The 27,738-nt window shown below is 47.9% G+C and overlaps 2 protein-coding genes across 6 annotated transcripts in view; one reads left to right on the top strand and one right to left on the bottom strand.

Annotated features, from left to right (window-relative positions):
- Window positions 1-909: 909 nt before the first annotated feature.
- LOC308576171 (phosphatidylethanolamine-binding protein 1-like) lies at window positions 910-22,142 on the top strand. Its single transcript, XM_081175321.1, has 4 exons — window positions 910-1,142; window positions 13,347-13,456; window positions 14,172-14,272; window positions 21,691-22,142. Exons 1-4 carry the CDS (start codon window positions 1,008-1,010, stop codon window positions 21,906-21,908), a joined length of 564 nt encoding a protein of 187 aa, XP_081031447.1. The 5' UTR covers window positions 910-1,007; the 3' UTR covers window positions 21,909-22,142.
- Window positions 22,143-25,253: 3,111 nt separating this feature from the next.
- TAOK3 (TAO kinase 3) overlaps window positions 25,254-27,738 on the bottom strand; it is a 117,323-nt gene continuing 114,838 nt past the window's right edge. For all 5 annotated transcript variants that reach the window (XM_081175259.1, XM_081175261.1, XM_081175260.1 and 2 more), the window contains one exon: window positions 25,254-26,939. In XM_081175259.1, the coding sequence (XP_081031385.1) occupies window positions 26,778-26,939 (162 nt within the window). In that variant the 3' untranslated portion in view covers window positions 25,254-26,777. The remainder of the gene's footprint in view (window positions 26,940-27,738) is intronic.

Genomic DNA, 27,738 nt, shown 5'->3' with positions numbered 1-27,738 from the left:
TTTCCCAATAGTGATGTATGGAAGTGAGAGCTGGACCATAAAGAAGGCTGATCGCCGAAGAATTGATGCTTTTGAATTATGGTGCTGGAGGAGACTCTTGAGAGTCCCATGGACTGCAAGAAGATCAAACCCATCCATTCTGAAGGAAATCAGCCCTGAGTGCTCACTGGAAGGACAGATCGTGAAGCTGAGGCTCCAATACTTTGGCCACCTCATGAGAAGAGAAGACTCCCTGGAAAAGACCCTGATGGTGGGAAAGATGGAGGGCACAAGGAAAAGGGGGTGACAGAGGATGAGATGGTTGGACAGTGTTCTTGAAGCTACCAGCATGAGTTTGACCAAACTGTGGGAGGCAGTGGAAGACAGCAGTGCCTGGCGTGCTCTGGTGGTCCATGGGGTCACGAAGAGTCGGACACGACTAAACAACAACAACATATAACTTGAAGTCAGTAAATTACAAATCTACTTTCCAAAGTCTCCCCCATGCAGTCATCTCGACGGTGTGCCTGGCCATAAAGCAACTATTGTTGAGACATTTCACTCCGAATTTGCTAGACAGAGCTAAGACTGAGCATGATGGCAGGGGGGGGGGTATCCTGCCCCATCTCACATAAATCCTGGCTATGCCTATGGGACGCAGTTGCACTCTGCAGAGGGCTGTCTCTACTCCTCGGAGTAGACCCGTTGGAACTAACAGACCGGATTAACTGAGTTCCCTTAAAAACTTCAACGGGTCTGCTGCAGAACTGAGTTAGATATACTGTATAACCGAGGGCTGAAGAGGAAGACTAGCGGCTCCTGCCATCGGGGCGTGGTTCCAGTCGTGCAGGCGGACCAAGGCGGAGACTGAGATCGGTGGGGCTGGGCGCCGCCTTGCCCCTTGCTCCGCCTCTCCAGCTGGAGCCTCCGGGCCCCAGAGCCGCACCTGGGACGCAGCAGAACCGTCGGAGACACCCGGTGGCCGTGCGCACAGCTTTCCTGCCTCCGTTCTGGTCTCTGCCCCGAGGATGCCGCAGTCGCTGAGCGCGTGGGACGGGCCCCTGTGCCTCGCCGAGGTGGACGAGAAGCCGGCGCGCCCGCTGCGGGTCTGCTATGGGGCTGTGGAGCTCCGGGAGCTGGGACAGGAGCTCACCCCAACTCAGGTAAAAGGGCTCCTCCGAGGCGGCGTTGGGGATTTCGCTCCCCGCGGAGCAAGACCAAAACCCGGGTTGGTTTCCTTTCTTTGTGGCGTCCACGTCCAAAGGAGCTCAGGGTGGGGGACGTGGTTCTCCCTACACAGCAACCCTGCGAGGTAGGTCAGGTGAAGAGACTCTTCCTGCCAGAAGGCCAACCAGTGAGCTTCTTGCAGAAGGGACCCGGGGGTCATCACCCCCCTTCAATGCACGAACCTCAGCCAAGGAATCCATGGCCGAGTGGAGATTTGAATTGGGGACTCCTGGGTCTGACACTCTAACCACTCTACCACACTACCTTCCTTCCCTCACCTGCCTTTTCTATCTCTCTTCTAAACCAGGGTGGATAAAAATCAATGGTTTTTTAAAAAATAAAATAAAAAATCGGATTTTTAAAAAAATAAAATTGGATTTTTAAAATTTAAATTGGATTTTTTAAATAAAATGCTTTTGGAGGAAAAATCTTTCTAAAGATAAAGTGGTACCTCAGGTTACATACGCTTCAGGTTACAGACTCCGCTAAACCAGAAATAGTACCTCGGGTTAAGAACTTTGCTTCAGGATGAGAACAGAAATCGTGCTCCGGCGGCGTGGCAGCAGCAGGAGGCCCCATTAGCTAAAGTGGTGCTTCAGGTTAAGAACAGTTTCAGGTTAAGAATGGACCTCCGGAACGAATTAAGTACTTAACCCGAGGTACCACTGTAGTTTTCTATTTAAGTTACATTATAGTCCATCAGAAAATAAGGATTTGTTTTAAGTTTTTCATGTATGCTAAAACTCAGTCTAAGGGTTTGTTGTTGTTTTTTAAATCATTTAACCACATCTGTTAACAAACATGGATACATATGCTACAATGTTATTGTTTTAGTTAAATAAATTGTTAATAAGGAAATGATTATTTTTCTCCTTCCGATAAAGCACAGCAGAAAAGTTGTCCAAATTTAAACAGTTAACTTATTAAACCTCACAATAATTTCATAATTATCTGTCAATGTATTTCTAATAGTATAACCAAATCAGTAATTTGGTTATGTATGTATAAAAATATGTATTTCTAATAGTATAACCAAATCAGTAATTTTTTGATATAACTGTAAAAACTACTCTGAAAATTTTTTATTCCAAAAATGAAACCTTCATCTGGTTGTAAATATTAAGATTATACCAGCAAGAATGACTAGCGATTTAAATCGTGATTTAAATTGATTTGATTTAAATCAAATCCACCCTGTTCTAAACTATTCTTTCCTTCCTTCCTCCATTTCTCTCTCTCTTTCTCATATGCCCTCCCTCCCTCCTTTTCCTTTTTGTTTATTGTCCCACGTACCCATCTACAGTGAGGGAAAAACGTATTTGATCCCCTGCTAAATTTGCCCGTTTGCCCTCTGACGAAGAAATGACCAGTCCATAATTTTAATGGTAGGTTTATTGTAGCTGTGAGAGACAGAATAACAACAGGAAAAACCCCAGAAACCCAGAAGACAAAAGTCAGAGATTGATGTGCATTATAATGAGTGAAATAAGTATTTGATCCCTTTGCAAAAGATGACTTAGTACTTGGTGGCAAAACCCTTGTTGGCAGTTACAGAGGTCAGGCGTTTCTTGTAGGTGGCTACCAGGCAAATTTAGCAGGGGATCAAATACTTTCCCCCCTCATGGTATCTCTCTGGGCTCTTCTAGACTAGTGTTTCCCAACCTTTTTTGGGCAAAGGCACACTTGTTTCATGAAAAAAATCTCGAGGCACATCACCATTAGAAAATGTTTAAAAAATTAACTCTGTGCCTATATTGACTATATATATATATAACTCTCTTTAATAGGAATCAATGAAGGCATATTCTACATATGTAGCTGAAATAGTCAAAAAAATTCTGAGTTGTAAGAATGGGCTTGTATCATGCCAGATGGGGAAAGGTCACTTTTTACTTATGTAAAAAAAAAAAAAAAAAAAAGTAACAGCATAGAAGGTAATGGTTAGGCTAGCATCCCTCTTCCAAATATGCTAGGTTTTTATTTGCAGGGACTGTTCTACATGGGAAAGCATTCAGCACTGTCATTCTCCCATCTGCCATCTGAATTGGTACTATTCTGGGTCAACTTACTCTGCTGCATGTGTAGATGAAAATGGCACCAAGTGTGGGGGAGGGGGCAGAACAGGTTTCAGATACAGGATATTAAGCATACACGTACTTCAGATTGAACTGGTTGCTTGCTTTGCAAGTTTTCATTTCCCAAATGACTGCCTTGGCAAGTGCAATACCTACCAGGCTCAACGCCGGTCTCGCGCTGCCGCTTCCCGCGCTCTCAAGGACCCGGGAGGAGGAAGGCGTGAAGGGAATCCCGAAGGCGCGAAAACCTCGCGCATGCGCAGGCCTTCCGCCTGCGACAGCCCAGTAGGCCGGCCGAAGCGAGCGGCGATGGGATGTGGGAGGGAGCTCGCTCGCCGCCCCGCATGTGCCTATGTGGGGCACGTTACAGCCCCGTGACGTCAGCGCCACGCAGGCAGCCAGGCAGGCAGACGGCGAGAGCCCCGCGCTGGGTGGCCTCTCCTCGCCGCCGCCGCCCCGCCTCTCGCCGCCCGACTCGCCCGCCTCCCTCCCACGGCACACCAGGCAACGTCTCGCGGCACACCAGTGTGCCGCGGAACACTGGTTGGGAAACACTGTTCTAGACAACTGGTTGACTGAGCATCCACCCAGATGTCTTGTGTTTTGTTTCCCACAAAGGGGCTGGATTGCGAACCCTTCCTGCCTCCTTTCATTCCTCCTCGCCCATGCAGTGTCCTCCTCCAAGGGTCCCACAATTTCTCCTCCTTAGATCCAGAGATTCCCTGTGCAATCAAGGAGGCTCCTCTATTTGGATCAGTGGCGTAGCGTGGGGGGTGCAGGGGGGGCCGGCCGCACTGGGTGCAACATCTGGGGGTTAGGGTTAGGGGACGCAAATCCACGGGTTAGGGGGCGCAAATTACTTGCCTTGCCCCGGGTGCTGACAACCCACGCTACGCCACTGATTTGGATTTTCAAAGCAAAGAGAAACTCCAGATATTGGGAGAAGGAAGTGTGGGGTAGCAATAGCTGGAGGAGAAAACAGCATGGGTGAAGGGGTCTCACAGTCCACAAAGTATGGGTACATCCACCCTTCTGATTTGTTTGCCCAGAGGTTCCATGAAATCACTCCAAGTCATTGTTATCTTACACTTGCCTGCATACAGTGGTACCTCGGGTTAAGGACTTAATTCGTTCCGGAGGTCCGTTCTTAACCTGAAACTGTTCTTAACCTGAAGCACCACTTTAGCTAATGGGGCCTCCTGCTGCTGTGCTGCCGGAGCACGATTTCTGTTCTCATCCTGAAGTAAAGTTCTTAACCTGAAGCACTATTTCTGGGTTAGCGGAGTCTGTAACCTGAAGCGTATGTAACCTGAAGCATATGTAACCTGAAGCATATGTAACCTGAGGTACCACTGTACTTCCATATCAGTTTTCTTACCTCAAAAAGTCTGGGGTGGTTTTTTTGGGTGTGGGTGTGTTAGCAAGTTTGTTGTGCATGATTGCCAAATCCATTTTAATAGTGCAGCCTAAATTTGCCGGTATACAACTCCATCTCTGCCACAAAACATCCACAGTCTTATAGTCATCTTTTCCTCTCTTTGCTTTCCTTTCTTTTCTCTCACTCTCCCCGTTCTGCTTGCTTTCTACATGCAGGGAGATTTTATATGTTGGCACATTCAAAATTGCTGTTCCTACCTTCCTTGCTAGCATTCAGAACAGAATAATTGGGAGCCCAGAAATGTGTCTTGGAGTTCCAGAATTGGTTTGAGCTCATTGTCCTTCCAGTCAAAAGTCCACTGCCCCACTCCCAGCTTGCTTTCTCTAACAAAATGTATGTGCTACTTCTTGTTAAAGAAAACCTCAAAGCAGTTTACAAAATCTAAAGTAAAACATCAAAACGATCTTTTTAAAAACATGTAGGGTTGCCATACATCTGGAATTTCCTGGACATAGCTGGCAAAAAAGCTGAACAACTTTGGGCAAAACTTAAAAAAGCTGAACAACTTTGCACCCCCTAAAAAAAAAGTTCAACCATTTTTGTGTCCAGATTGGCAACCCTAAAAACAAGTATTTAAAAGTATTCAGAGTCTCTTCTCTCTGTGTGTATAAATATCTGGGAGAAATAGGATTCCATTTACATTTAAAGGTGAACCTACCTACATAATTTGCACTTTCTGAAACCATTTACAAATTTCAACACAGCCATCCGTCAACATTCATACTTCTCCAAACTTTCCGGTGATGTTCTCCAGCCAAGAAATGTGACCCAAACATGCTTATGCAAAGAGGGAAAGTGTGTCTTAAAAGGAGTGTGTTTGTGAAAACAACATACAGATTGCTTTGTAAAAATATGTATCTTAGTCAAAACTGCACAGAAAAATGAGGGCATTATGAAAAAAATGCTGATACATTTTTGTGAGGACTGATTTTATCTAAAGAAAAAAATTGCAAACTGAACTGGATGTGTGGAGAACTGGAAGATTGGAAATGGAGAGAAACTGCAATTGACAGATTTGCGCATTCCAAATGGAACATAATCTATATATCCAACTCTCTCTCTCTCTCTCTCTCTCTCTCTCTCTCTCTCACACACACACACACACACACACACACACACACCACACACACAGTTGTCTGCATTTTAAGACTCTCCTCGTGGGGCCCAGTGAACATCAGAATATGAGAAAATCCTGCTGGATCAGGCCTGTGGCCCATCTAGTCCAGCGTCTAGTTCTCACGAGTAGCCAACAAGGTGCATTTGAGAAACTCGCAAATCCATGGTATTTTATCTGCACAATCAGAATGAATTTCAGGAACCGAAATGTTTTTTCTGAGCAGGAGCGGTGAACAACAACATTATAGTTACATGTTGCAGCTTGTCTCCACCCCGTTGCCCTGCTCGCAGTTGTGAAGAATATTCTTATGTTATGAATGGTCCAGGTCACCATTAAGATAAAGAGGATGGGATAGGCCAGGGGTCAGCAAACTTTTTCAGCAGGGGACCAGTCCACTGTCCCTCAGAGCTTGTGGGGGGCCAGACTATATATTTTTTTTGGGGGGGGGGAAATGAACGAATTCCTATGCCCCACAAATAATTCAGAGAGACATTTTAAATAAAAGGACACATTCTACTCATGTAAAAACATGCTGATTCCCGGACTGTCCACGGGCTGGATTTAGATGGTGATTGGGCCGGATCTGACCCCCGGGCCTTAGTTTGCCTACCCATGGGATAGGTCAATGTATACGTGGACTGTCCCTGGAACAAGTGACTTTTCTAAGTTCTAAAAATTCTTAACCAAGCTCAAGGCTGTCATCTGAACTAGTCGGATGTTTAACTGAATCAATCTCAGTCAGTCCATCCTTGGAAAAATAAGACTACAGAGCTCTCTTGCCCCCAAATGGCAACTAGGCATTCCTTTTTTGGCAACTGCAACCTTGGTCTAAGGAGCCATCCGGCGCCTAGCTTATCTATCTGAGTTTCTAACACTGAGCATAGCTGTTGTCCATCAATAATAGCCTTTTCCTCCGCAATCTTGTCCAATTCTTTTTCAAAACCACATAAGCTGGTAGCAACCACCAGCACCTCCTGTGGGACAGTTTCATAGTTTAATGATGTGCTGTGTGAAGAAGTACCATATTTTTCGCTCTATAAGACGCTCCCGACCATAAGACACACCTAGCTTTAGAGGAGGAGAACAAGAAAAAAAATATTCTCTCCCTCTCTGCGCAGTGCCCCTTCAGCGAAGCGGCAGGAGAAGCGGAGCCCCTTCCATTTCTCCTCCCGCGTCACTGAAGGGGCGCTGCGCAGAGAGGGAAAGCTGCGCAGCGCCTCTCCAGCAAAGCGAAGCCTGGAGAGCAAGAGGGATCGGTGCGCACTGATCTTTATGGCCAGGGCACACCATCGAGATGAGCGCACGGGAGAGACTTTGGAAAGTAGATTTGTAATTTACTGACTTCATGTTATATGTTGTTGTTGTTGTTTAGTCGTTTAGCTTCGCGTTGCTTTCGCTGAAGCCATGGAGCCTGCATTCGCTCCATAAGATGCACACACAGTTCCCCTTACGTTTTAGGAGGGGAATAGTGCGTCTTATAGAGCGAAAAATACGGTAGCCAATGGGGGCCTTTCCTACTGAACCTCCTGCACTTCAAAAGAAATTCCCACTGCACCACCGATCCCTATCATTGCATACAATAGCAAACGTTTCACAGTCTGCCATTATTGGGTAGCCCCCTGGGCTATTGTCCCCCCCTGGCCAATCACAGGGCTCAGAGCCGGCCCCTCATTTGAATGCTTGCTGGTATATAAGAGCACTGTTTGCATGAGGTCACCAGCATTTGCAATGTGCAGAAAGCCAAGCAAGAGCAGGGAAGGAAGACATGGCGGCTCTTAAAACGTACAGGATGTCCTACTCGCTGAGGAACAGGAGGAGGAGCTGGCTGAGGAGGCGTGGCCTGGAAAGGAGGAGGAGGAGCTACGAATGGAGGCGGAGCCGAGAGCAGAGGCGGGGGTGGAGCCGCCGGCCTAGTAGGCCACAGAAGACACCAGCCAGGAGAAGGAGAGTTCTGCCCAAGCCCAGGAGGAACATCTGCATTGTCCGGTTCCCGAGGCGAGGCTACCGGATGAAGTGCCCCTTGATGTCCTGGTGCTTCAATAGGTGGATGCGGGGCAGCAGCAACCCTTCTCATGGGGCCAGATACTCCCTGCGCTCCAGCCGGCCGATGGTCCTTCGGAGCCACGCGCCCAAGAAGTGCCCGCCAGGCCCTCGCCGCTGCCCTGACTTCCTGCAGGCTGCCCTGAGGGAGATAGCGAACAAGAAGCGTGCCAAGTGGGTGGCCTCTTCCCTCCCCAAGAAGCGGCGGCGTTACTCGGACGAGGAGATTTTCTACCGCTTGGCGAAACCCTCCAAAGCAGAAGAATTGGGAGAGGAGGAGAGCGGTGACAAGGACGTGGAGAGCTCAGCTGCGGGGATAGCCCAGTCTGCGGAGAGCGGACTTCAAGAGACCATAAGCTAGAGACAGACACCCCTCTCCTCCTTCTCGGAACAGCAAACAGGCCTGGGCAATGATCCAGAGGAGAAGAGAGGAAGAAGGGAATAATAACCATAATTTTAAAAAGTAAGAACCCTGTGTTGAAAGATCCAAGAACTTAAAGGAGACCACCTGCACCCATATTCCAATCCTGATTTTTAATTAATTTATTTTTTAGGCTGCTTATCTCTGCCCCAGTGGGGGGCATCGGGAAAGCTTTTTTGAGCCATGGCATAGTCAGCGAAGAACATGGAAAGGATATCCGCCTCTCTCCCTTGCTAGCAAGAGGCAAACAGAAATCGGCTCCCACTGCTACGAGAACAAAAGGATTGTTGTTGTCCAGGGTGCTCTCTCCTCACCCCAGGAATTCTTGAAATACTAATAAACCTGGATCTTTTGGAACACATGGGTTGCCTTGTGGAATGCTGAGGAGGAATTGGGTTGGGTGGGGAATAAGGAAGAAAAGGCTATGAGTGACCACTAGACATGATGGCTATGTTCTCCCTCCACTGTCGGAGACAGTACGCCTGTGAATACTAATTGCTGGGAATCGCAAGGAGGGAGGGTGCTGCTGCTGGGCTGGGCTAAAATAGATCATCATCCTGATTCAGAAGGTGAATGTAAGAGCCCAAGATCGCTACTGCTCACTAAGACCCAGCCGCTACCATTTAGGGCTGGGCCTGGTTTTGAGGGAGTCTTTCGCAGAGTTTCCCCCCAACCCCTATTCTTTGCTTACTGGCTGTTGTGGGAAAGGAGAGGACAAGGTGGGGCAAGAAGGAATCTCCAGCAGTCCTGACTGGTGCCCATTGGGGACTGGTAGGGCAGACGTCTGGGAGCCAAACAGTAGGGGGAGCCAGAACGAATTACATGCAGTCCCAATTAATTCTAGCTTGGTCCCCATCCTCTTCCCTGCTGAGTTCCACAATAAGAAGGCAACAGGTTGCTGGACTTGATAGGCCATTGGCTTGATCCGGCAGCCTCTTCTAACGTTCTTGCAGGGCGGCACTGAGCCCCAAGGCCACAATCAAACCACACAACTCGCAGAGTGTTTAACAATCAGTTGTTCCTCATAGGGAACTCTGGGAATTGTAGTTCTCACAGGGGATACAAGGGGTCTCCTAACATCTCTCAGCACCCTTAACAAACTGCAACTCCCAGAATTCTTTGAGGGAAGCCATGTATGTTTAAAGTGGACTCATGGTGATTCACATGTAAACAAAGGAGGAAGCTGAAAGCCAGGGTTGCTCCCTAGGATGGAAGGCAGGCAGGTGGGGCTGTCTGAGTTTGGTAGGCCAGTGCCCCATTCACCAAATAAGTCTCCACTGGGGGGGGGGTTGTTTTGCTGTTGCTATGGTTGAACAATTGGGAGTCATAATACCTCTCCCAAGCATAATATTTTATGCCTCCATCATGTCACCCAATCAGTCTTTCCTGGCATTTCCCCCTCAATTTCAAAAGACACAAATGTTTTAACCTTTCCTTATAAGGATCTCCCCTCCCCCCCCCCCAAAAAAAATTACCTGAACATTTCTGGGTTAAGGAGTCTTGCCTAGAGTTTATCCCACTGGCCTGAAGCCATAAATGAAGATGGAAACAAACAAAAAATGCTAAGGGTGTACCAATTTTTGAGTTCTTGAGATTGTTCTTCTCTGCTTAGGATTTATCTTTTAAAAAAACAACAATGTATTTTCATTGGTGCTGCTTTATATTATATACCACCCACGATAATTGAATGAAGGCTAATTGAATCATCATAAGTAATGACTGCATATATGTGTCTTTCTAAAGCACATCAAAGCGCAAATAAATAGGTACCGCTCCGGCGGGAAGGTAAACGGCGTTTCCATGCGCTGCTCTGGTTTCGCCAGAAGCGGCTTAGTCATTCTGGCCACATGACCCAGAAGCTGTACGCCGGCTCCCTCGGCCAGTAAAGCGAGATGAGCGCCGCAACCCCAGAGTCGGCCACGACTGGACCTAATGGTCAGGGGTCCCTTTACCTTTTTAACAAGTTCAAGACACAATGTATACGTTTCAAAAGATCCAGTTTTATTATTACTCCAAGATGAAGTTCCTGAGGGGGGCTGGGAAACACACTTTGGATACAATGACAAATCCCTTTTCATTTTCCTTCAAGCGGTAGCCAATTTCTGTCTGTTTCTTGTTAACGAGGAAAGGAATAATTATTCGTTCAAGGGGTAGGTTCAGAGATGCGGGCCTTTTTTGAGGTGACGGGTGTCTCTTGCTTATTTATCCAATGGCTCAAATTTCTTCTTTTCTCCTCCTGCAGGCATTGATAAATCTATTAGTTCTGCAAAAATGGCTCCAGGACAGGATCGGAATGTGGGTGGTGACACGCCCCTTCAGTTTCCTTGGATCTTTTGAGCAGGCCGGTGGCTTATGTAATATACATTTTACCTCCCTCTTCTCCCTTCGGTTTTCTGTCAGGCCTGCTTGCTGTCCTGAGAAGAGCGAGGGAGATGTTCGCCTAGCTCGATACCTCCTGGAGCTCATTCGCCGTTGGCTGAGGTACTCCTGGAGCCATGTTCTCTGCCCCTGGGTTGGGGGGTGAGCCCTGGTCTTTTGATCTGTAGGGCTTTGCCAACTTGTAGAAAATCTCCTCATCGGAGTAACGCTGGCGCTTCCTGGGGGAGGCTGGCGCCACCCACTTGGCTCGCTTCTTGCTCGCCACTTGCCTGAGGGTGGTGTGGAGGAAGTTGGGGCAGGAACAAGGGTGCTGCTGATTCCGCTGCCTGCCCAGCCGCAGGGACATCTTGTGGTGGACATCCGCTATGCAGGGGCTCAAGGCGGCTTTGGCCTTCTGTAAGGAAAGGATGTCGTCCCGCATCTTCCGGTTGAAATACCAGGACAGGAGAGGGCATGATGTTAAGTAGCTGCTTCTCGGGAACCTGATAATGCAAACGTTCCTCCTGGGTTTCTGAGGTAGCTTCCCTCGTCTGTTCAGGATCTTCTGGGCTCTGCTTTGCTGGCTCTTTCTACCCCTTTTGATGGCAGCCATGGCCTCTTGCTGGTTCGTCCTCTCCAGCTCAACTGCCCCACCTGCAAATACTGGTGAGCTCCGGCCAGCACTCCTCTTATATACCGGCAGGCATTCAAATGAGGGGCTACTTCTGAGTCCTGTGATTGGCTGGGGATGAACAATCGCTCAGGGGGCTATCCAATAATGAGGGACTGTGAGGCATTTGCCTCTGTGTGGAATTATGGGGGTGGAGTAAAACATTCAGGGCACAAGCCAATATAGCACAAGCCACTGTTTAAACTTGGCATCCATGGAAAATTCTGCATCAACCCAGCACTATTTTACACCGTAAACAAGTTTGAGTGTGCTTAACTTTGGCTGTTCCTTTTCTTTCTCTCTTTTTTTGTATCTGAGTGTCATTATATATATATATATATATATATATATATATATATCAGCATCAACATTCTTCTCCACCCCCCCTTTCCTAGCTGCAGGGTAAAATATTTTCTTTATTTTGTGCCATTTGGAGCCGTTGTGTTTTATTAAAATCTTTTATTCTTCTGAAACACAAAAATACATCAGATGTTCTGAATTAACTTTCCGTTATGCTTCATTTCTACACGCTGGCTCATTTGTAAATCTCTTTTCCTTTTTGGTAAACAAAACATTTTTATTTAAAATGTTCTTTTTTAAAAAAAAACCACAACCCCACCAATGGTCCCTTTATTCAGCTGAAATAAAGTGGGGATAAAAAGTTCTGAACATGTTCGAAATATTTTGTTGTTACCTGATGCAGTTTGGAAACAAGAAATTCCTTCCTTGGGGCGATAATCAACACTCCAAAAAACATTGGAATATAAGAAGGGCCCTTCTGGATCAGGCCAGTGCCACATCTAATCCAGCACCCTGTTCTTACAGCGGCCAACAAGGTGTCCCAATTCCACCTTTAAATCCTGGTAATGTCCGGGGAAATCCAGACACATGGCAGCCCTAATGAAAAGCCAGCTATGATGGGAGTTGTAGTCCAAAGAGTCTGTGCTTGGTGGAGCTGATGGGAGTTGAAATGGATAGGGCTGTATCTTTCCATCTTTGTGCATATAGCAGCTTCGCTGCTGCAGTCATATATTGGAGTGGTCTTTCATAGAGCCAGTGTGGTGTAGTGGTTAAGAGCGGTAGACTTGTAATCTGGTGAACCGGGTTCGCTTCCCCGCTCCTCCACATGCAGCTGCTGGGTGACCTTGGGCTAGTCATACTTCTCTGAAGTCTCTCAGCCCCACTCACCTCACAGAGTGTTTGTTGTGGGGAAGGAAGGGAAAGGAGAATGTTAGCCGCTTTGAGACTCCTTAAGAGGAGTGAAAGGCGGGATATCAAATCCAAACTCCTCCTCCTCCTCCTCTTCTTCTTCTTCTTCCTCCTCCTCCTCTTCTTCCATAGTCCTTTTTCTAATTGTCCTTGCAAGTTTCCTAGAAGCAGTTGGCTCGTTGCTGTGGAAAACAGGACGCTGGGTGGATTTGATCCAGCAAGACTCATAAACCAGGTGGAGGGAAAGGCGAATGAAATGAAACTCCTTCTGTAGAGAGTTGTAAGCAAGCCTCACTTGCGTGACTGCTTCCAATTACTGCTTTGTTTTGAGTATGGGAAGAACATCCCTCCGGCATTGACTCTGGACAGTTTCTTCCCCCTTCCCTGCTCCCTGTGGCTTGGACCACTTGACGCAGCCATCTGGATTGCGTTACCAACTTGAGTCCTTGCTTGCAGGTCCTTCTTGCCAGCAGAGCAAAGCAGAACCTTTTTGATTCATATCAGCCTCTTCCACATTTCGTCTTTCTGCTTCTTTGTAACTTGGGGGTCTCCCTTTAAGCACAGGGTTGGGGGACTGGATGCTGCCGGTGGGTCAGATCCCTAACTTTGTCCAACTTTTGTCAGTGCCAATCAGCTGATCAGAGGTTGCAGCAATCTCCTTTGGAGACAGGCTTCCAGTGCCAATCAGCTGCAGTTAGCGCAGAATGCTGCAGCGCGATTGCTAACAGGAGTGAGGCCTTGTTATCGTGCAATACCTATTCCCAGAGATGTGCACTGATTTCCAATTTGCCATTTCCCTTAAAATTGAACAGGTCCAGAACTGTCCCACATCCATTGACTGGGAGGGCTGCGACCCACAAAAACTCTACACCTTGATTCTCACAGACCTGGATGTTCCCAGCAGGGCGGATCCGAAACTCAGGTGAGAGAGACCACAAAAGGGACATTCTCTCCCTTTGGCCTACTCCTGTCTTTAGAGAAATATGAATGTTTTCAATGGCCATCATCCAGGGAGGGTGGAATAACTGTGCAGCCACACAGGGAAGGACCATAGCTCAATGGTGGGGCAATACTGAGCTAGATGGATCAATTGGTCTGACTTTGGTGTTTGGCAGCTTCCTCTGTTCTTATCATCTTTGAGTTATTTAGAGCACTTGTACATTGCTTTTTAGCTGAAAAGCACATGGTGCACTGCTGAGTTAAAGGTAAAGGTAAAGGGACCCCTGACCATTAGGTCCAGTCGTGACCGACTCTGGGGTTGCAGCGCTCATCTCGCTTTTCTGGCCGAGGGAGTCGGCGTACAGCTTCCGGGTCATGTGGCCAGCATGACTAAGCTGCTTCTGGCGAACCACAGCAGCACACGGAAACGCCGTTTACCTTCCCGCCGGACGTGCTTTCAAACTGCTAGGTTGGCAGGAGCAGGGACCGAGCAACGGGAGCTAACCCCGCCGCGGGGATTCGAACTGCCGACCTTATGATCGGCGAGTCCTAGGCTCAGTGGTTTAACCCACAGTGCCACCCGTGTCCCTTAGGTGGTAGATTTTACCAAATAGGGAAACCATGGAGGATTAATGTGGAACACTTGGTTTGGATGTTGAATTCTGAATGTTCCTTCCCTGCTCTTTTTCCTCCTGTAGAGAGTGGCATCATTTCCTGGTGACCAACATGCAAGGCAACAACATCGGCAGTGGGTGCATTTTGTCGGATTATATTGGATCTGCGCCTGCCAAGGGAACAGGTAGGCAAACCATTGTAGAGGGGTGGGCAAACTTGCTCTGCAGGCTAGACCTTTATGAGATTCTAGCTTTGTGGGCCAAATTTGACAGGTGGGCAAGGGTGTCACACACCTGATGTCACAGACAGTTGGGTGCTTTGAAGTCCCAGAGTTGGGAGTTGCTGGACTTCCAAAGAACCCCACATAGTGCTTTAAAGTGCTCATGGTTGTGGCATTACCACTCACCAGCTGATTGACAGTAGAGCCAGAGGCTGCTTTAAGGCTCTCTGATTGTGTATTATCTCTACCCCTAAAAAAGGTAAAGGTACCCCTGCCCGTACGGGCCAGTCGTGTCCGACTCTAGGGTTGTGCGCCCATCTCACTTAAGAGGCCGGGGGCCAGCGCTGTCCGCAGACACTTCCGGGTCACGTGGCCAGCGTGACAAGCTGCATCTGGCGAGCCAGTGCAGCACACGGAACGCCGTTTACCTTCCCGCTGGTAAGCGGTACCTATTTATCTACTTGCACCCAGGGGTGCTTTCGAACTGCTAGGTTGGCAGGCGCTGGGACCGAGCAGCGGGAGCGCACCCCGCCGCGGGGATTCGAACCGCCGACCTTTCGATCGGCAAGCCCTAGGCGCTGAGGCTTTTACCCACAGCGCCACCCGCGTCCCATCTCTACCCCTAGCACACCTCAAACCCCAAGTCCAAGGCAGGTGGCTGTAGATTAGGGGAAGCAGCCCCATGGGCCAAATTTGAACCCCTGGTGGGCCAAATTTGGCCTGCGGGCCAAAGGTTCCCCACCTCTAACCTTGGCACTAGGGTGAGAACCTCAGCCTTGGGGCCAGATGTGGCCTTCTGGACTTCTTTAGGCTGATTTGACAGGAGTGAGTGTGCAGGCCTGAGGCAGAGAGGCAGAAGAACTTGAAAGTCTTGCATTTTCAAAGAAAGCACCTGTTACAGCACAAGCAGCACAGAACAGACAAGAACAAGGTGATACGTTGCTTCAACAGCCTTTCAAGGCACTGTGGTAAAATTGTTCCTACTGACGGAAAGTTTAAAAAGTCGTATCTTTGGCATTTTCCCTATATGACAAATCTGGGGAGAAACTTTACCATTTTGCTGACAAATGCAGCAGGGTAGCCATTCAGCGGAGTTTTGATCCAGTGTTTGTCCTGATCTGATGCATACACACCTCCCATACAGAAAGGCTTCCCCCTGCTGAGACTGAGGGGAAGTGACTTCCAAAATCATCTTGGGTGGGAGGGCACCAGCTTGGAAACCTTTGTGGATTCTCTACCTTAAGCTTTGAGAGTTTGGAAGGTGCTGATTGCCTTGCCTAAGAGACTGAGCAAAGGGCTGGCTGGTTTGTTCCAAGACAAGTAGGGACTTTGAACCTGCGCCAGGAACCCAGAAATCAAATACAGAGCACATTATTTGCTTTTAGATGGGTTGATTGCTTTACCTTTTGAGAGATTAGCAGTGTGATGTTTGATTGGACTAGATGCCAAGTGCCGTTCAAACATGATTTGATGTGCATGGAGAGGTGAGACATTTCTTTCCTCCTTGACAGATTCTTGGCTTTTTAACTGGAGTAAATGGCTGGGAGTGTTTCTTCTTAAGAAACAAACTTAAAGCCTTGGGTATTTTTTAGAAGGCACATCTCTGCCTCTCCCTGGGAAGGCACTTTCAAGGCAGCTCAAGTTGGGGACCATCACTGCATCTTGTGGCAATGAGTTCCACAGTTTACCTGTGCCCTGCATGAAATAGTACTTCAGCTCGTTGGACCGGTAATCTGAGTTGGGATCAGGCAGCTCCCATACATTCCTATCAGTTTAATCTGCAACACAGCCCTTAAGAACCCAAGAATGTGAGAAGAGCCTACTGGATCAGGCCAATGGCCCATCTAGTCCAGCATCCTGTTCTCACCGTGGCCAACCAGGTGCCGTAATGGGAAACCTTCAAGCATGGTGCAAGAAAAAGAGTCCTCTCACCTCTTGTGGTTTCCAGCAATTGGTATTGAGAAGCATCGCCGCCTCCAATGGTGTTGGCACAGCAGCTCCATCGTGGCTGGTAGCCTTCAAAAGCCCTCTCCTCCATGAATTTGTCCAATCCTCTTTTAAAAACTTCTTGGTTGGTCCCATTGTTGCCTCTTGTGGCAGTGAGTTCCACAGTTTGACTATGCAATGCATGAAGAAGTCCTTCCTTTTATCTATCCCAATTCTTCCAGCATCCATCACCATTAGATGTCCACAAGAGTGGAAGAATTGGGGTTTTTTTTATTAAAAAAAACCTGGATAAATTTTCGGTACAGGACTCATTTGGATTCTGAGCTGCCCTGTATGGTACGGCACAACGGCACTTTCCCCCCTGGCGCTGTTGGGCCCGCCCTCACTTAAATATAGTGCACCCACCTCACAGGACACCAGTTCCACAAATTCCCACAAACCACCCCAGATTATCTTGTGGGGGATTTGTGTGAGGGAAAACTTAATAATTTGGAGGCAGGATTTGATCAAATAAACAATAAAGATTTTATTTAGCAAAGGAAGTTTGTGACACAAGTGTGTACAACATAGGATACTTCAGATTATGTTATTTCACTTCAGTGTTGCACAGCTGTTGCCGCTTAATACTTTGGTTCTTAAACAAGGTGGTACTTCCTGTCAGTTACACACCCCTTTGACAACCCTACTCCTGAGGTACTCTTAAAGTGACAGACTCAAGGGATCGCCACACCCATCTTAACTGGTTTGGGAGTCTTCTCTTTGTAGCAGAATCACTCCCCTCCTGACTGGAATGAGACCCAAGTAGACTGTATCTTTCCAGCTTCTACTTCTCCAGGCTCTGCCTCAGCCTCCCAGTTAATTCCTGACCTATTACTCTCTCAGGACACCACACACTGTCCTTCACACTAAGCTCAGAGACTCCTTTCTGTAGCTTTTGATATATTCCGCAGAGTGGATGTTTCTAGCCAGAACCAACTCTCTCTCCTCTCACTCCCTATCTCCCAACTTCAATCCTAGCCTAAAGGTAACGGTAAAGGGAACCCTGACCATTAGGTCCAGTGGTGGATGACTCTGGGGTTGCAGCGCTCATCTCGCTTTACTGTCTGACAGAGCTGGTGTACAGCTTCCGGGTCATGTGGCCAGCATGACTAAGCTGCTTCTGGCGAACCAGAGCAGCACATGGAAACGCCGTTTACCTTCCCGACAGAGTGGTACCTATTTATCTACTTGCACTTTGACGTGCTTTCAGACTGCTAGGATGGCAGGAGCAGGTACCAAGCAACGGGAGCTCACCCCGTCGCGGGGATTCGAACCTCTGACCTTCTGATCGGCAAGCCCTAGGCTCTGTAGTTTAGACCACAGCGCCACCTGTTAGACCACAGCCCCCCCCCCACTCCCTACCCCTTTTCAATTCCCTCTTCTGGAACCCCGGCCAATCAGAAGCTGCCATTCATTAACCGTTTGCTGGCAGGGAAAAAGAAAAAGAAAATACTTGGGTACCCAACCTGCCCAGCAAAACAAACTTTTCTGTCACACCCTGTGAGTAAAGGACCGTGAACTCTGCAAATGCCTACGGATAAGGCTGCCAGGCCCTGAGATGGAAAGTGCCTTGACTTGACTTTCCTTGCAGATTGAATGCCCCTTTTGTGCAAAGGATTAACTTGTGCGTCAACGCACAGCCTAGGGGAGCCAGGTAACAAAAAATCCACACCCATAGCAGAGCTTTAAAGGTACATTGAGAGGGCTTAAGTCAGTGTGGGAGAGGCAAGGTCTTGCCTTCTTGTGACACACCCTTCTGGATTTATTTCTGGCTGCTGCACCAGCAGAACTGACTTGCTGGGCTGATCCATTAACCAGCTCCTGCCAACCTGGTGCCCTCCAGATCTTTTTCGGATTACAACTCCCCATCCCAGCCCCCACAAGAACCCTGTGAGGTGGGTTAGCCTGAGAGAGGCAGTGGTTGGCCCCAAGTCACCCAGTGGGCTTCATGGCTGAGTGGGGATTTGAACCCTGGTCTCTCCCAGGTCTAGCACTCTAGAGCTCTAACCACTAAGCAGCACTACCCAGTCAAAAGTTAGTTCCTGGACAGCACAGTAGGTTACCTGGTCAGAGTCTTGCACACCACTGCGTGATGAAAATGCATTTATAGTAATTATTTGCTTACATACAAATTACGTATGTGAAATTTCATAGAATCATAAAATTGTGCAGTTGGATGGTACCCAAAGGGTCATCTAGTCCAACCCCCTGCAATGCAGGTATCACAGCTGTAGATCTGTGTCCACTTTGGCCAATGCGTAAGTGGCTTCCCTAACGGAAGGTGGACTTCTTTTGGGACACTCTTGCCTCTTTCTAGTTGCCGTTTTCTAGTTCTACAACACCTTCTTATACTGTACAGGAGATGGCATTTCAACAATCTCTTGATTATTACTGTGTTAGAATTGTTAAAACAAAAAGGAACTAGGGGAGTCTGCAATACGAAGTGGAGGAACCTAAAAGGAAGTAACTACTTACCTTGTTCCTCTCTGGATGCTTTTCTGCTCCATCCCATCCCAAGCTATTCTTTTCCCTGCCTTTTTTGACAGGAAAAAAGGCAGGAAAAAGAATAGATCTCTTCCCCATCTCCTGCTGCTTCCATTCTATTCTATTCTCTCCCTCTCCTCTCTTGGCTGTCATTTCCACACCCCCAGGGGCGCCGACTTATAAAAAATATTGGGGGGGCCCATACCGGGGTCCTGCCGCTGGTTCGCTCGGGTAGCCGGGAGAACGCAGTTCGAGGTGGCGGTGTTGGGGAGAGACCCTCGCTCAGGGCGCCACTAGACTTGGCGGCCGGCGGCCTATCTGGGGGGTTTTGGAGCGTATTTCGGCGGAGCGATTGGGGAGGAGGGGGCTTGTTGCCGGATTCTTCAGCTGAGCCGGAGATCCGCTGCTGGGGGTCCCTGGGCCGAGTTGTGAGCACGGCCTGCTGAAGGGAGATCCAGCCGATTGCGCGACGGGGACGGCCGGGGCTCTCCGGCTAGGGCGCGCGGCTGGCTGGCTGGCGAGGGAGCAGGTGGGGAGGAGGCAGGGGTCCTCACTCTCTTAGGAAACGCACCCGCGCGCCCGATTGCCACGAAGTCCGAAGGGTGCGTGTGTGGAATTAAAAAGCAAAAACGAGATACGGGCAGGGCAGGCAAAGAGTTTTCTGCAAGAGGATGGAGGGCAGGTTGAAGAGAAAATCACTCAGGATGAGACAGTCAAATCAGCCATGATAAAATGGGCTCAGGATATTGGGTATAACATCATGTTTGAGGACTGGGAAAGGTTATGGACCACCGGAATGAAATTCACGGCATGTAATGCCTTGAAGGAAAATATTATGAAAATGATTTATAGGTGGTACGTGACCCCAGTCAAGCTTGCAAAAATATATCACCTGTCTGATAATAAATGTTGGAAATGTAAGGAGGCTGAAGGGACATTCTTTCACCTCTGGTGGACTTGTCCAAAAGTGAAGGCCTTCTGGGAAATGATCTATAATGAGTTAAAAAAGGTATTTAAGTATACCTTTCCCAAGAAACCAGAGGCCTTCCTCTTGGGCATTGTTGGCCAGAAAGTGTTAAAGAAGGATAGAACTTTCTTTATGTATGCAACTACAGCAGCAAGAATACTTATCGCAAAATATTGGAAGACACAAGATTTGCCCACACTGGAAGAGTGGCAGACGCAATTGATGGACTACATGGAACTGGCTGAAATGACTGGCAGAATCCGAGATTTGGGAGAAGAAACAACGGAAGAGGACTGGAAAAAATTTAAGGACTATTTACAAAAACAATATAAGTTGTATGAATGTTAAAAATTTACACGATTCGGAAACTATAGCTTCAGCAATTAGATTTGGGAAACAGGAAATTATATTTTAAGTAAGAAAAGGTCAAAATCTAAGGTATACTATGTTTAATTTAAGATATAAGTAACTGATGAAAAGTATGTTAAATTTAGAGATATAGTATTTGAAAAGTACAAAATAAGGTACGAAACAAGGTAATAATTTGCTGATATCTTTATTATAAAGAATGCAGGGTAAGGGAGATGCGAGGAAGTCCAGTTAGTTATATAAAAAATGTGTTGAATGGTTGGTTTTCTTTTCTTCTTTTTCTTTTTTTCTTTTTCTTGTTCTTTTACTTTTTTCTTCAGTGTATGTTTCTAACTTTGTATTTGAAAACTTAATAAAATATTTATTAAAAAAAAGAAGAGAAAATCCTTTCGCTTTTCTGGGGCGCAGGGAAGTCTCAGAGCCGGAGGTTGGGGAAGGGACCCCCTTTGCTCTGCCCTCTTCTCCCGTCTTAGATTTGCATGGGGGTCCCTGCCCGAGCTTGCCTGGCCACCGGGCCACACAAGGGCCGCGCTCTACGCGGCGCACCTTGCTAGCCGCACAGCTGTCCTCCGCGGCTGCGGAGCGGCCCTGCGCCGGTGCCCAGCCCCTCTGGGCGCCCGCTGCGCTGCCAATGACAAGCGGGCAACGTCACGGGCGGGGAAGGCGTCGCTTTCTTTCCCGATCCTGCATCCTCCCAGTCTTCCAGCCCTTTTTTGGGTTGGAAGCTCGTCTCGTTCGCCCTTCTCCTTTCTTCACCCTGCGTGCAATTTTCCTCCCTCGTCTCCCTCCCCATTTCTCCTTCCTTCCTTCCTTCCTGACTGACTGACTGACGGGCTTGGGCTCGGGCTCAGGCTCGGGCTCGGGCTCCGGGTCGGGCTCAGGCTCAGGCTCGGGCTCGGGCAGCCACAGCGTCGGCGGTGTTGGCGATCGGCGGCGCGGGGGGATGGCCCTCCCGGGGGAGCCGGCGCTGCTCAATGGGGTTGCCAAGGAGACAGGCCGGCCGCCCCCCTCCCCCGGCCCGGCGCCCCCCGCCGCGCCGGTGCCCGTTATCGAGCTGGTGCGCGCCGGGAGCCCTATAAAAGCCGCGGACGCGCCCACCGCCGCCCGAGATTATTGGGGGGGCTGAGCCCCCCCAAACGAATTTTTGAGGGGGCTCGGGCCCCCTCAGGCCCCATTGAGTCGGCGCCTATGCACACCCCCCCCCTTGGAAGTACTCAAATGGGCAATCCCAGCCATTCCAGAAGCGAGCAGACTCAGATCTCTGTACTGTGTGTAGTCAATAGTATTTGGCTAACCAATGTTGCTACCTAGGAGCAAATGGAGCCAGTTAAGAATGAGGGCAGTGGGCAAGAAGCCAGTTGAGAATGAGGGCAATGTGCATGAAGCCATTTAAGAATGAGGGCAATGTTCATAAAGCCAGTTGAGAAGGAGGTTAATGTAAATAAGCTGAACATTTTCATACTCATTTCTTTAAAAAAAAGAAGTCAGAAAGGGTTGCTTTTCTGTATTGAGAAAAAAACAACACAGTTTTGACAGTCGTACCAAAATCTTTGCATTATATCCTTGCCCATTGTAGGACTTCACCGCTATGTGTGGCTGGTCTACGAGCAGCCACAGCGACTGACCTGCGACGAGCCCATCCTGAACAAACTTACCGCTGCCAAGCGCGAGAAGTTCCGAGCCTCGTCCTTCCGCAAGAAGTACGGATTGGGTGCGCCTGTGGCAGGCATGTGCTACCAGGCCGAGTGGGACAGCCATGTGCCAAAGATCTATGAGCGGCTTGGCGTCAAATAGCCTGCCATGTGAATCCCATTGCAACTGAATAAAAAAAGAGAGAGGGTGGTATCCAACGTTAAGCCTGACTTGGAACACTCTCGCTGAAAACAGTGGGTGTGACTCTAGTCTATTGACTTCAGTGGGCCTACTCCTGAGTAGAATGCAACCCACTGAGCACAGGAAGATTTGTGGCAGTTTCCCCTTAACTTGGCAAGCCTTTTCAGGTGCTCTATTATAAAAGCAATCAAAATACCCTTGCACGTGGATTCCTTTCTCAAACAGGAATCTGCCCACAAGCTGCAGAGGAGCTGCTCACTGTGTCCTGCATGGCTGAAAGGCGTGGAGGGGTGAAAGTTGCTCCTGACTTCCCCATGCATTGAAAGAACACAGAACAGATTGAGGTTGAATCCTGACAAGACAGAATTACTGTCTTTGGGGGACAGGGGGTTGGCTGGTGTGGAGGACCCCTGGTCCTGAATGGGGCAACTGTGCCCCTGAAGGACCAGGTGTGCAGCCTGGGAGTAATTTTGGACCCACAGCTGTCCATGGAGGTGCAGGTCAATTCTGTGTCCAGGGCAGCTATCTACCAGCTCCATCTGGTACACAGACTGAGACCCTACCTGCCCGTGGACTGTCTCACCAGAGTGGTGCATGCTCTGGTTATCTCCCACTTGGACTACTGCAATGTGCTCTCCGTGGGGCTACCTTTGAAGGTGACCCGGAAACTGCAACTAATCCAGGATGCGGCAGCTAGACTGGTGACTGGGAGACCAAATAACACTGGTCCTGAAAGACCTACATTGGCTCCCAGGATGTTTCTGAGCACAATTCAAAGTTTTGGTGCTAAACAACCGTGGCTCAGTATACCTGAAGGAGTGTCTCCACCTCCATCGTCAGCCTGGACACTGAGGTCCAGCTCCGAGGGCCTTCTGGTGGTTCCCTCCCTGCGAGAAGTGAGGTTACAGGGAACCAGGCAGAGGGCCTTCTTTGTAGTGGCGCCCGCCCTGTGAAACGCCCTCCCATCAGATGTCAAGGAAATAAACAACTATCTGATGTTTAGAAGACACCTGAATGCAACCCTGATTAGGGAAGTTTTTAATATTTGATGTTTTAGCATGCTTTTAATATTCTGTTAGGAGCTGCCCAGAGTGGCTGGGGAGATCTGGCCAGACAGGGTGGGGTAAAACTAATACATTATTACTACTATTATTATTATTAGGTTGCAGGAGCAACATGGGGTAGCTCAGAGCACACAGTATGGGCAACTTTGGTCAGAAGAGGGTCGTAGAACCTCAGACCTGGAGGTTACACCTGACCCCCACAACACCCCCCAAGCCACACACATCATTGGTCTTGCTCTTACCCTCATTGTTTCTGCCTAGCTGGCATATGTCTTGCTTGCCTAGATGGGGAATAGAGAAGGGTGTTTGGGTGCTAGCCTACTGTATAAAAGTAAGATTTACTTTAATTGCTCCACCCATTTTGCCTTCGGACCTGCCTGCCCTAGGCATGCGGCCCCTGGGAAGTTGCTGGAAAAGGAATGTGGACCTCATGCTGCGAAAAGATTATCTACCTCTGGGACTGGGCAGGAAGGGGCAATATGAGCAGTCCCATGCACCAGCCTCCACTGATCTCTGGACTGTACCTGGTTCTAGGCAAGACTAGCAGCTCCTGGTGGCGATGGGGTGGGTGCCACCCGAAGGGAACTAAGGGAACTAAGAAGTTCCCCAAATATTGCTCAGACGCCAAGAAGAAGGCCAAGATGCAGAGAAATGGAGAATCGTGGCAGAACTGAAACCTTCAAAGTTGCTCCCGAGATCCCTTTGGGTGGATGGGTAGAAACAGAAATGAACGAGCAAAGAGATAAGGCAGTCAACAAAAGCAAAAGCAAAAAAAAGGGGGGGGTTAACAATATCCTAAGAATGTTGATGGGTCCAAGACAGACCCGCCCCCCTCCTCAGCAAATTCCCTTTGGAGCCCTTAAGAGTACAGGCAGGTGTAGTAAGAAGTCCCAGCTGGTTCCTTGACTGTGGTGTGAGTCCAGCTCCAGGCCAGCTTAGGAATTTCATAAAATCTTGAGTTAGAAGGGACCCCAAGAGTCATCTAGTCCAGCCCCCTGCAATGAAGGAATCACAGCTTAAGCATCCATGACAGGTGGCCATCCAACCTCTGTTTAAAAGCCTTCTGTGACCCAGGTGGTGCGCTCCACTGTCAAACAGCTCTCACCATCAGAGTGTTGTTCCTAACGTTTAGTCGGAATCTTCCTTCTTGTCCTTTGAATCCATTGGTTTGGGTCATCTGTTCCGGAGCAGCAGAAAACAAGCTTGCTCCATCTTCCAGGTATTTGAAGACGCCTCTCATATCACCTCTCAATTCTTCTCTTTTCCAAACTAAACATACCCCAGCTCCTTCAACCGTTTGTCATTAGGCTTGGTTTCCAGACCCTTGATCATCTTGATCACCCTCCTCTGCACAGGTTCCAGCTTGTGAATATCCTTCTTAAACCGTGGTGCCCAGAACTGGACACAGGACTCCAAGTGGGGTCTGACCAAGGCAGAATAGAGTGGTACTATTCTGGATGCTGGATGTCTGTTAAAGCAGCCTAGAATTGCATTAGCTTTTTTCTTTATTTCTGTTGCATCGCACTGTTAACTCATGTTAAGCTCGCGGTCCACCAAACCCAATGATCCCTTTTGCAATGATTGCTGCACATAGCAAGGAACTGATTCCTAATTCAGCTATCAGCCTGGGCCATCCTCTCATTCTTCAGGCGAGGAGCTTGTTTTTTCATTTTCTTTCATCGCATACATGTTCACCCATCTATCAAATCACCCTTTGCCAAAATAATCCACAATAGAAATACTTTCTGAAATCAAATCCATGTGGGGCTTGGGATAGGTGTTCTCCTGGTGACATAACAGGAACCATCCAATGAGCACTGTCCACAACCGGTTTTGGCTGCGGAATGGAAGGATGGCTCCCTGGGAAAGGCCGTATTGGAACAATGTGTGCTACATTCCTCTTCGCCTTAAAGGTTTCAGGTGTGTTTCTGAGCACCAGTAAAAGCATCTTGTGCAATATACGATAGAAGCCCCTTTACACAATATTTCCTCTGCTCCTCTCCTGCTCTTGCCTCCTCCCACAACATCTGAGTTGTCTTTGAGTTGTCGGGAGGCATCCAGCCCAAAAGCAGAGGATCTGATTGGCCGGTGTCTGCTGCTAACAGGCTCTCCTGTTGCTGGATGTAAAACAAGAGCTGGAAAGCCACACTCGAGTCTCTTCCATGGCTGACCAGAGATGGGGTGGGTAGGGGGTAGCGCAGGGCAAAGAGTTGCTTCCCCTGCTACAATGAGACAGCAAAGCTTCGTGAGCAACACTTTTATTTACAAATATAATTAAAAGCTCTGACAGTTATATCATGCTCTTCCCTTTGAGAACCTGAAAAAGGTTTTCTCTCTCTTTTTTTTTTGCTTTTTTCCGTTTAGTATTTTTTTTAAAAGTGCATGCAAAAGAAGTAAAGCCTTTTTTTAACCTTTTTTATTGTAAGAAAATACACAGTTTGAAAGTGTGAATAATGCAATATTTATGACCAAGATTATCAGGGGACAGGGAGAGGGGAGGGAGGGGGGGAACCAAAGGTGGGAGTTGTGGGTGGGTCGCAGGGAGGGGTGTGGAGGAGGAGGAAAGATTTAAGGTGATGTGAGAATGAGAGACAGTGTTAAACTCCAACGATTGACTTGGAAAAGAGGAAGGGTGGAGGGTTTTTGGAGGGGTGGGTGGGGGTGTCGGCGTGGCCTGGAGTGTGGGTGGGTTGGTGGGGGGGGTCGGAGGGGGGGAACAAGTCATCAGGTAGTAAAAAAACTTCTGATCAGAGAAACAGTTAAAATACAATATGAAAATAAGTAAATTTCTCCTTAAATTTCCTTCTATACACAAAATACACAATTTGACAAGGCCCAATTTGTGCTCCTGGGATTCTCTGGGCTCCTTAAGTTTTTTTTTTTTTTTTAAGTGTATTCACATCCTCTGCTACAGCAGAAAATGATTATGATACAATCAAGAATGTGCCAAAGACCAACGGCCAAAAAAACCCACCTGGCCTGGCCTGACCCTTTTTCAAAAAAATCACGCTCTCCCTCTTTCCCCAACCCCCCTCCCCTTCCCCCCCGCCCCCAAAGTAATAATATGTCCACCACTGATATGTACAGCACAATTTCAGAATTCATATTTTCTGTAAAATGTATCAAATTTCTCAATCTCTTAATAAAATTTTTTTTATTATTATTTTTTTTCATTTAGTTATTCCTGATGAATAAATACCAAAAAAAGAAATAATAATAATTAATAATAAAATTAAAAACTCAAAACGTTATGCAGCAGCTGATTAAGGTAAGGCTGCGATACCCATCTCTCTCCCCCTGGGAATCTGACTCCTTTTAATTTTCCTTCCTTGGTTTTTTTGTTTTTTTTTTTTTGCTTGAATTTTCATTGGTAAGGTGGCAAAAAAATATGAGTGATTGCTGAAAAGCAAACATACATCCACTTTTTTGTTTTGATTCGTTAGAATTGTCTCCAAAGTTTTCATTGAAACGTGTTTTTTTTTAATAATAATAAAAAAAATCATTGCACAGAGACATCAATACTGTGAGACACTATGAGATTCAAGAGAGACTGCGGAGCAATGGTCCTGCTCTGAAACGTGACACTTGGCGGGAAGGGGGGGCCCCTGATGGAGTAAGAATATACAGGCACTAAGTCCGACATGATGTCAGTAAGAGAGACAGAAAGAGAGAGAGCACACCCGTTAACATGGGGGGGGAATGTTGGGATTTGAGATATTTTTTGTTTGCATTTTTGTTTTTTTTTAATGGCAAAAGAAATTTAATCTCATCTGTAGTCCTCCTTAGGAAATTCTAACGTGACCAAATTTCCAAAGCCCATCCGTAGGCTCTCCATGTCAAAAGTTTCAATCTCTCGCTCTTGCCTTTCCAACAGAAACTTTATCCTCTCGCTGCGTTCCTTCTGCAGGGCCGCCAGCTCCTCTTCAATCTGAAACAGCATAAAAGGGGGGTTCTTTTAAAGCAAACTCCTCAGAATCCCAAACGTTTGAGGAACAGATCTGGACAAGAGGATTTCCTACCCCTCCATTTCTCCTGGAAAGTGGGTGTGTGTGTGCTTACTGGGTGTGCTTGCAGCAGAAACAAGTCAGTCGAAAAGGGATGCTGAGTCCTTTCCTTAGTGATTTCTCCTTTCCCAATTCCTCCTCTGGTAGTTTGTTTTTTAACAAACCTCTCCCGCCTCCCCGGGACTCTGAAACTGCAATATAGCTGTGGGAGAGGAGAACCATTTGTGGAGGGGATCAAAGAATCTTACAGTAGGAAGGGACCCTGAGAATCAACTGGTTCAACCTTCTGCAATGCAGGAATGAATATGCAGCTGTCCCCTATGACGATCGAACCTGCGACCTTGGCATTATCAGCACCGCGCTCGAACCAACTGAACTATCTTTGTTCTTAATGCAGGAATCTTTTGCCCAACATGGGGCTCAGACCCACAACCCTGAGATTAAGAGTCTCAAGCTCTACCGACTGAGCTACCCAGTTAATATGTGTCTCTGTGTTTGCTTTCAGTAACTTTCCCATCCAATAACACTTCTAGGCTCACCTGGTGAGCAGAGAGTTTGGTACTGCTTCACCAGTGCATTCCCTGCAGGGTCCCTGTTGGCAAAGCAGATGACTGTAGCCTGGACACCTGAACCCTCCCACTCACCAGCCGATGAGCGGGTTCAATCCTGCTGCATGCAGCTTTGCCCCACCCCGCAGATCAACTTCACAGTAGGTGGGTGGGA

This window comes from Podarcis bocagei, assembly GCF_964188305.1.
Source record: "Podarcis bocagei genome assembly, chromosome: 16".
In the NCBI taxonomy this organism is placed as follows: Eukaryota; Metazoa; Chordata; class Lepidosauria; order Squamata; family Lacertidae; genus Podarcis; species Podarcis bocagei.
This window is presented reverse-complemented; position numbering and strand designations above follow the sequence as displayed.

What these genes read in the sequence shown, in the direction of transcription:
- LOC308576171 (XM_081175321.1), top strand. Translation starts at nt 1,008, where the DNA reads ATGCCGCAGTCGCTGAGCGCGTGGGACGGGCCCCTGTGCCTCGCCGAG. An exon ending in AGGAGCTCACCCCAACTCAG is followed by an intron (nt 1,143 to 13,346) that starts GTAAAAGGGCTC and finishes AAAATTGAACAG; the next exon opens with GTCCAGAACTGTCCCACATC. An exon ending in TGCGCCTGCCAAGGGAACAG is followed by an intron (nt 14,273 to 21,690) that starts GTAGGCAAACCA and finishes TGCCCATTGTAG; the next exon opens with GACTTCACCGCTATGTGTGG.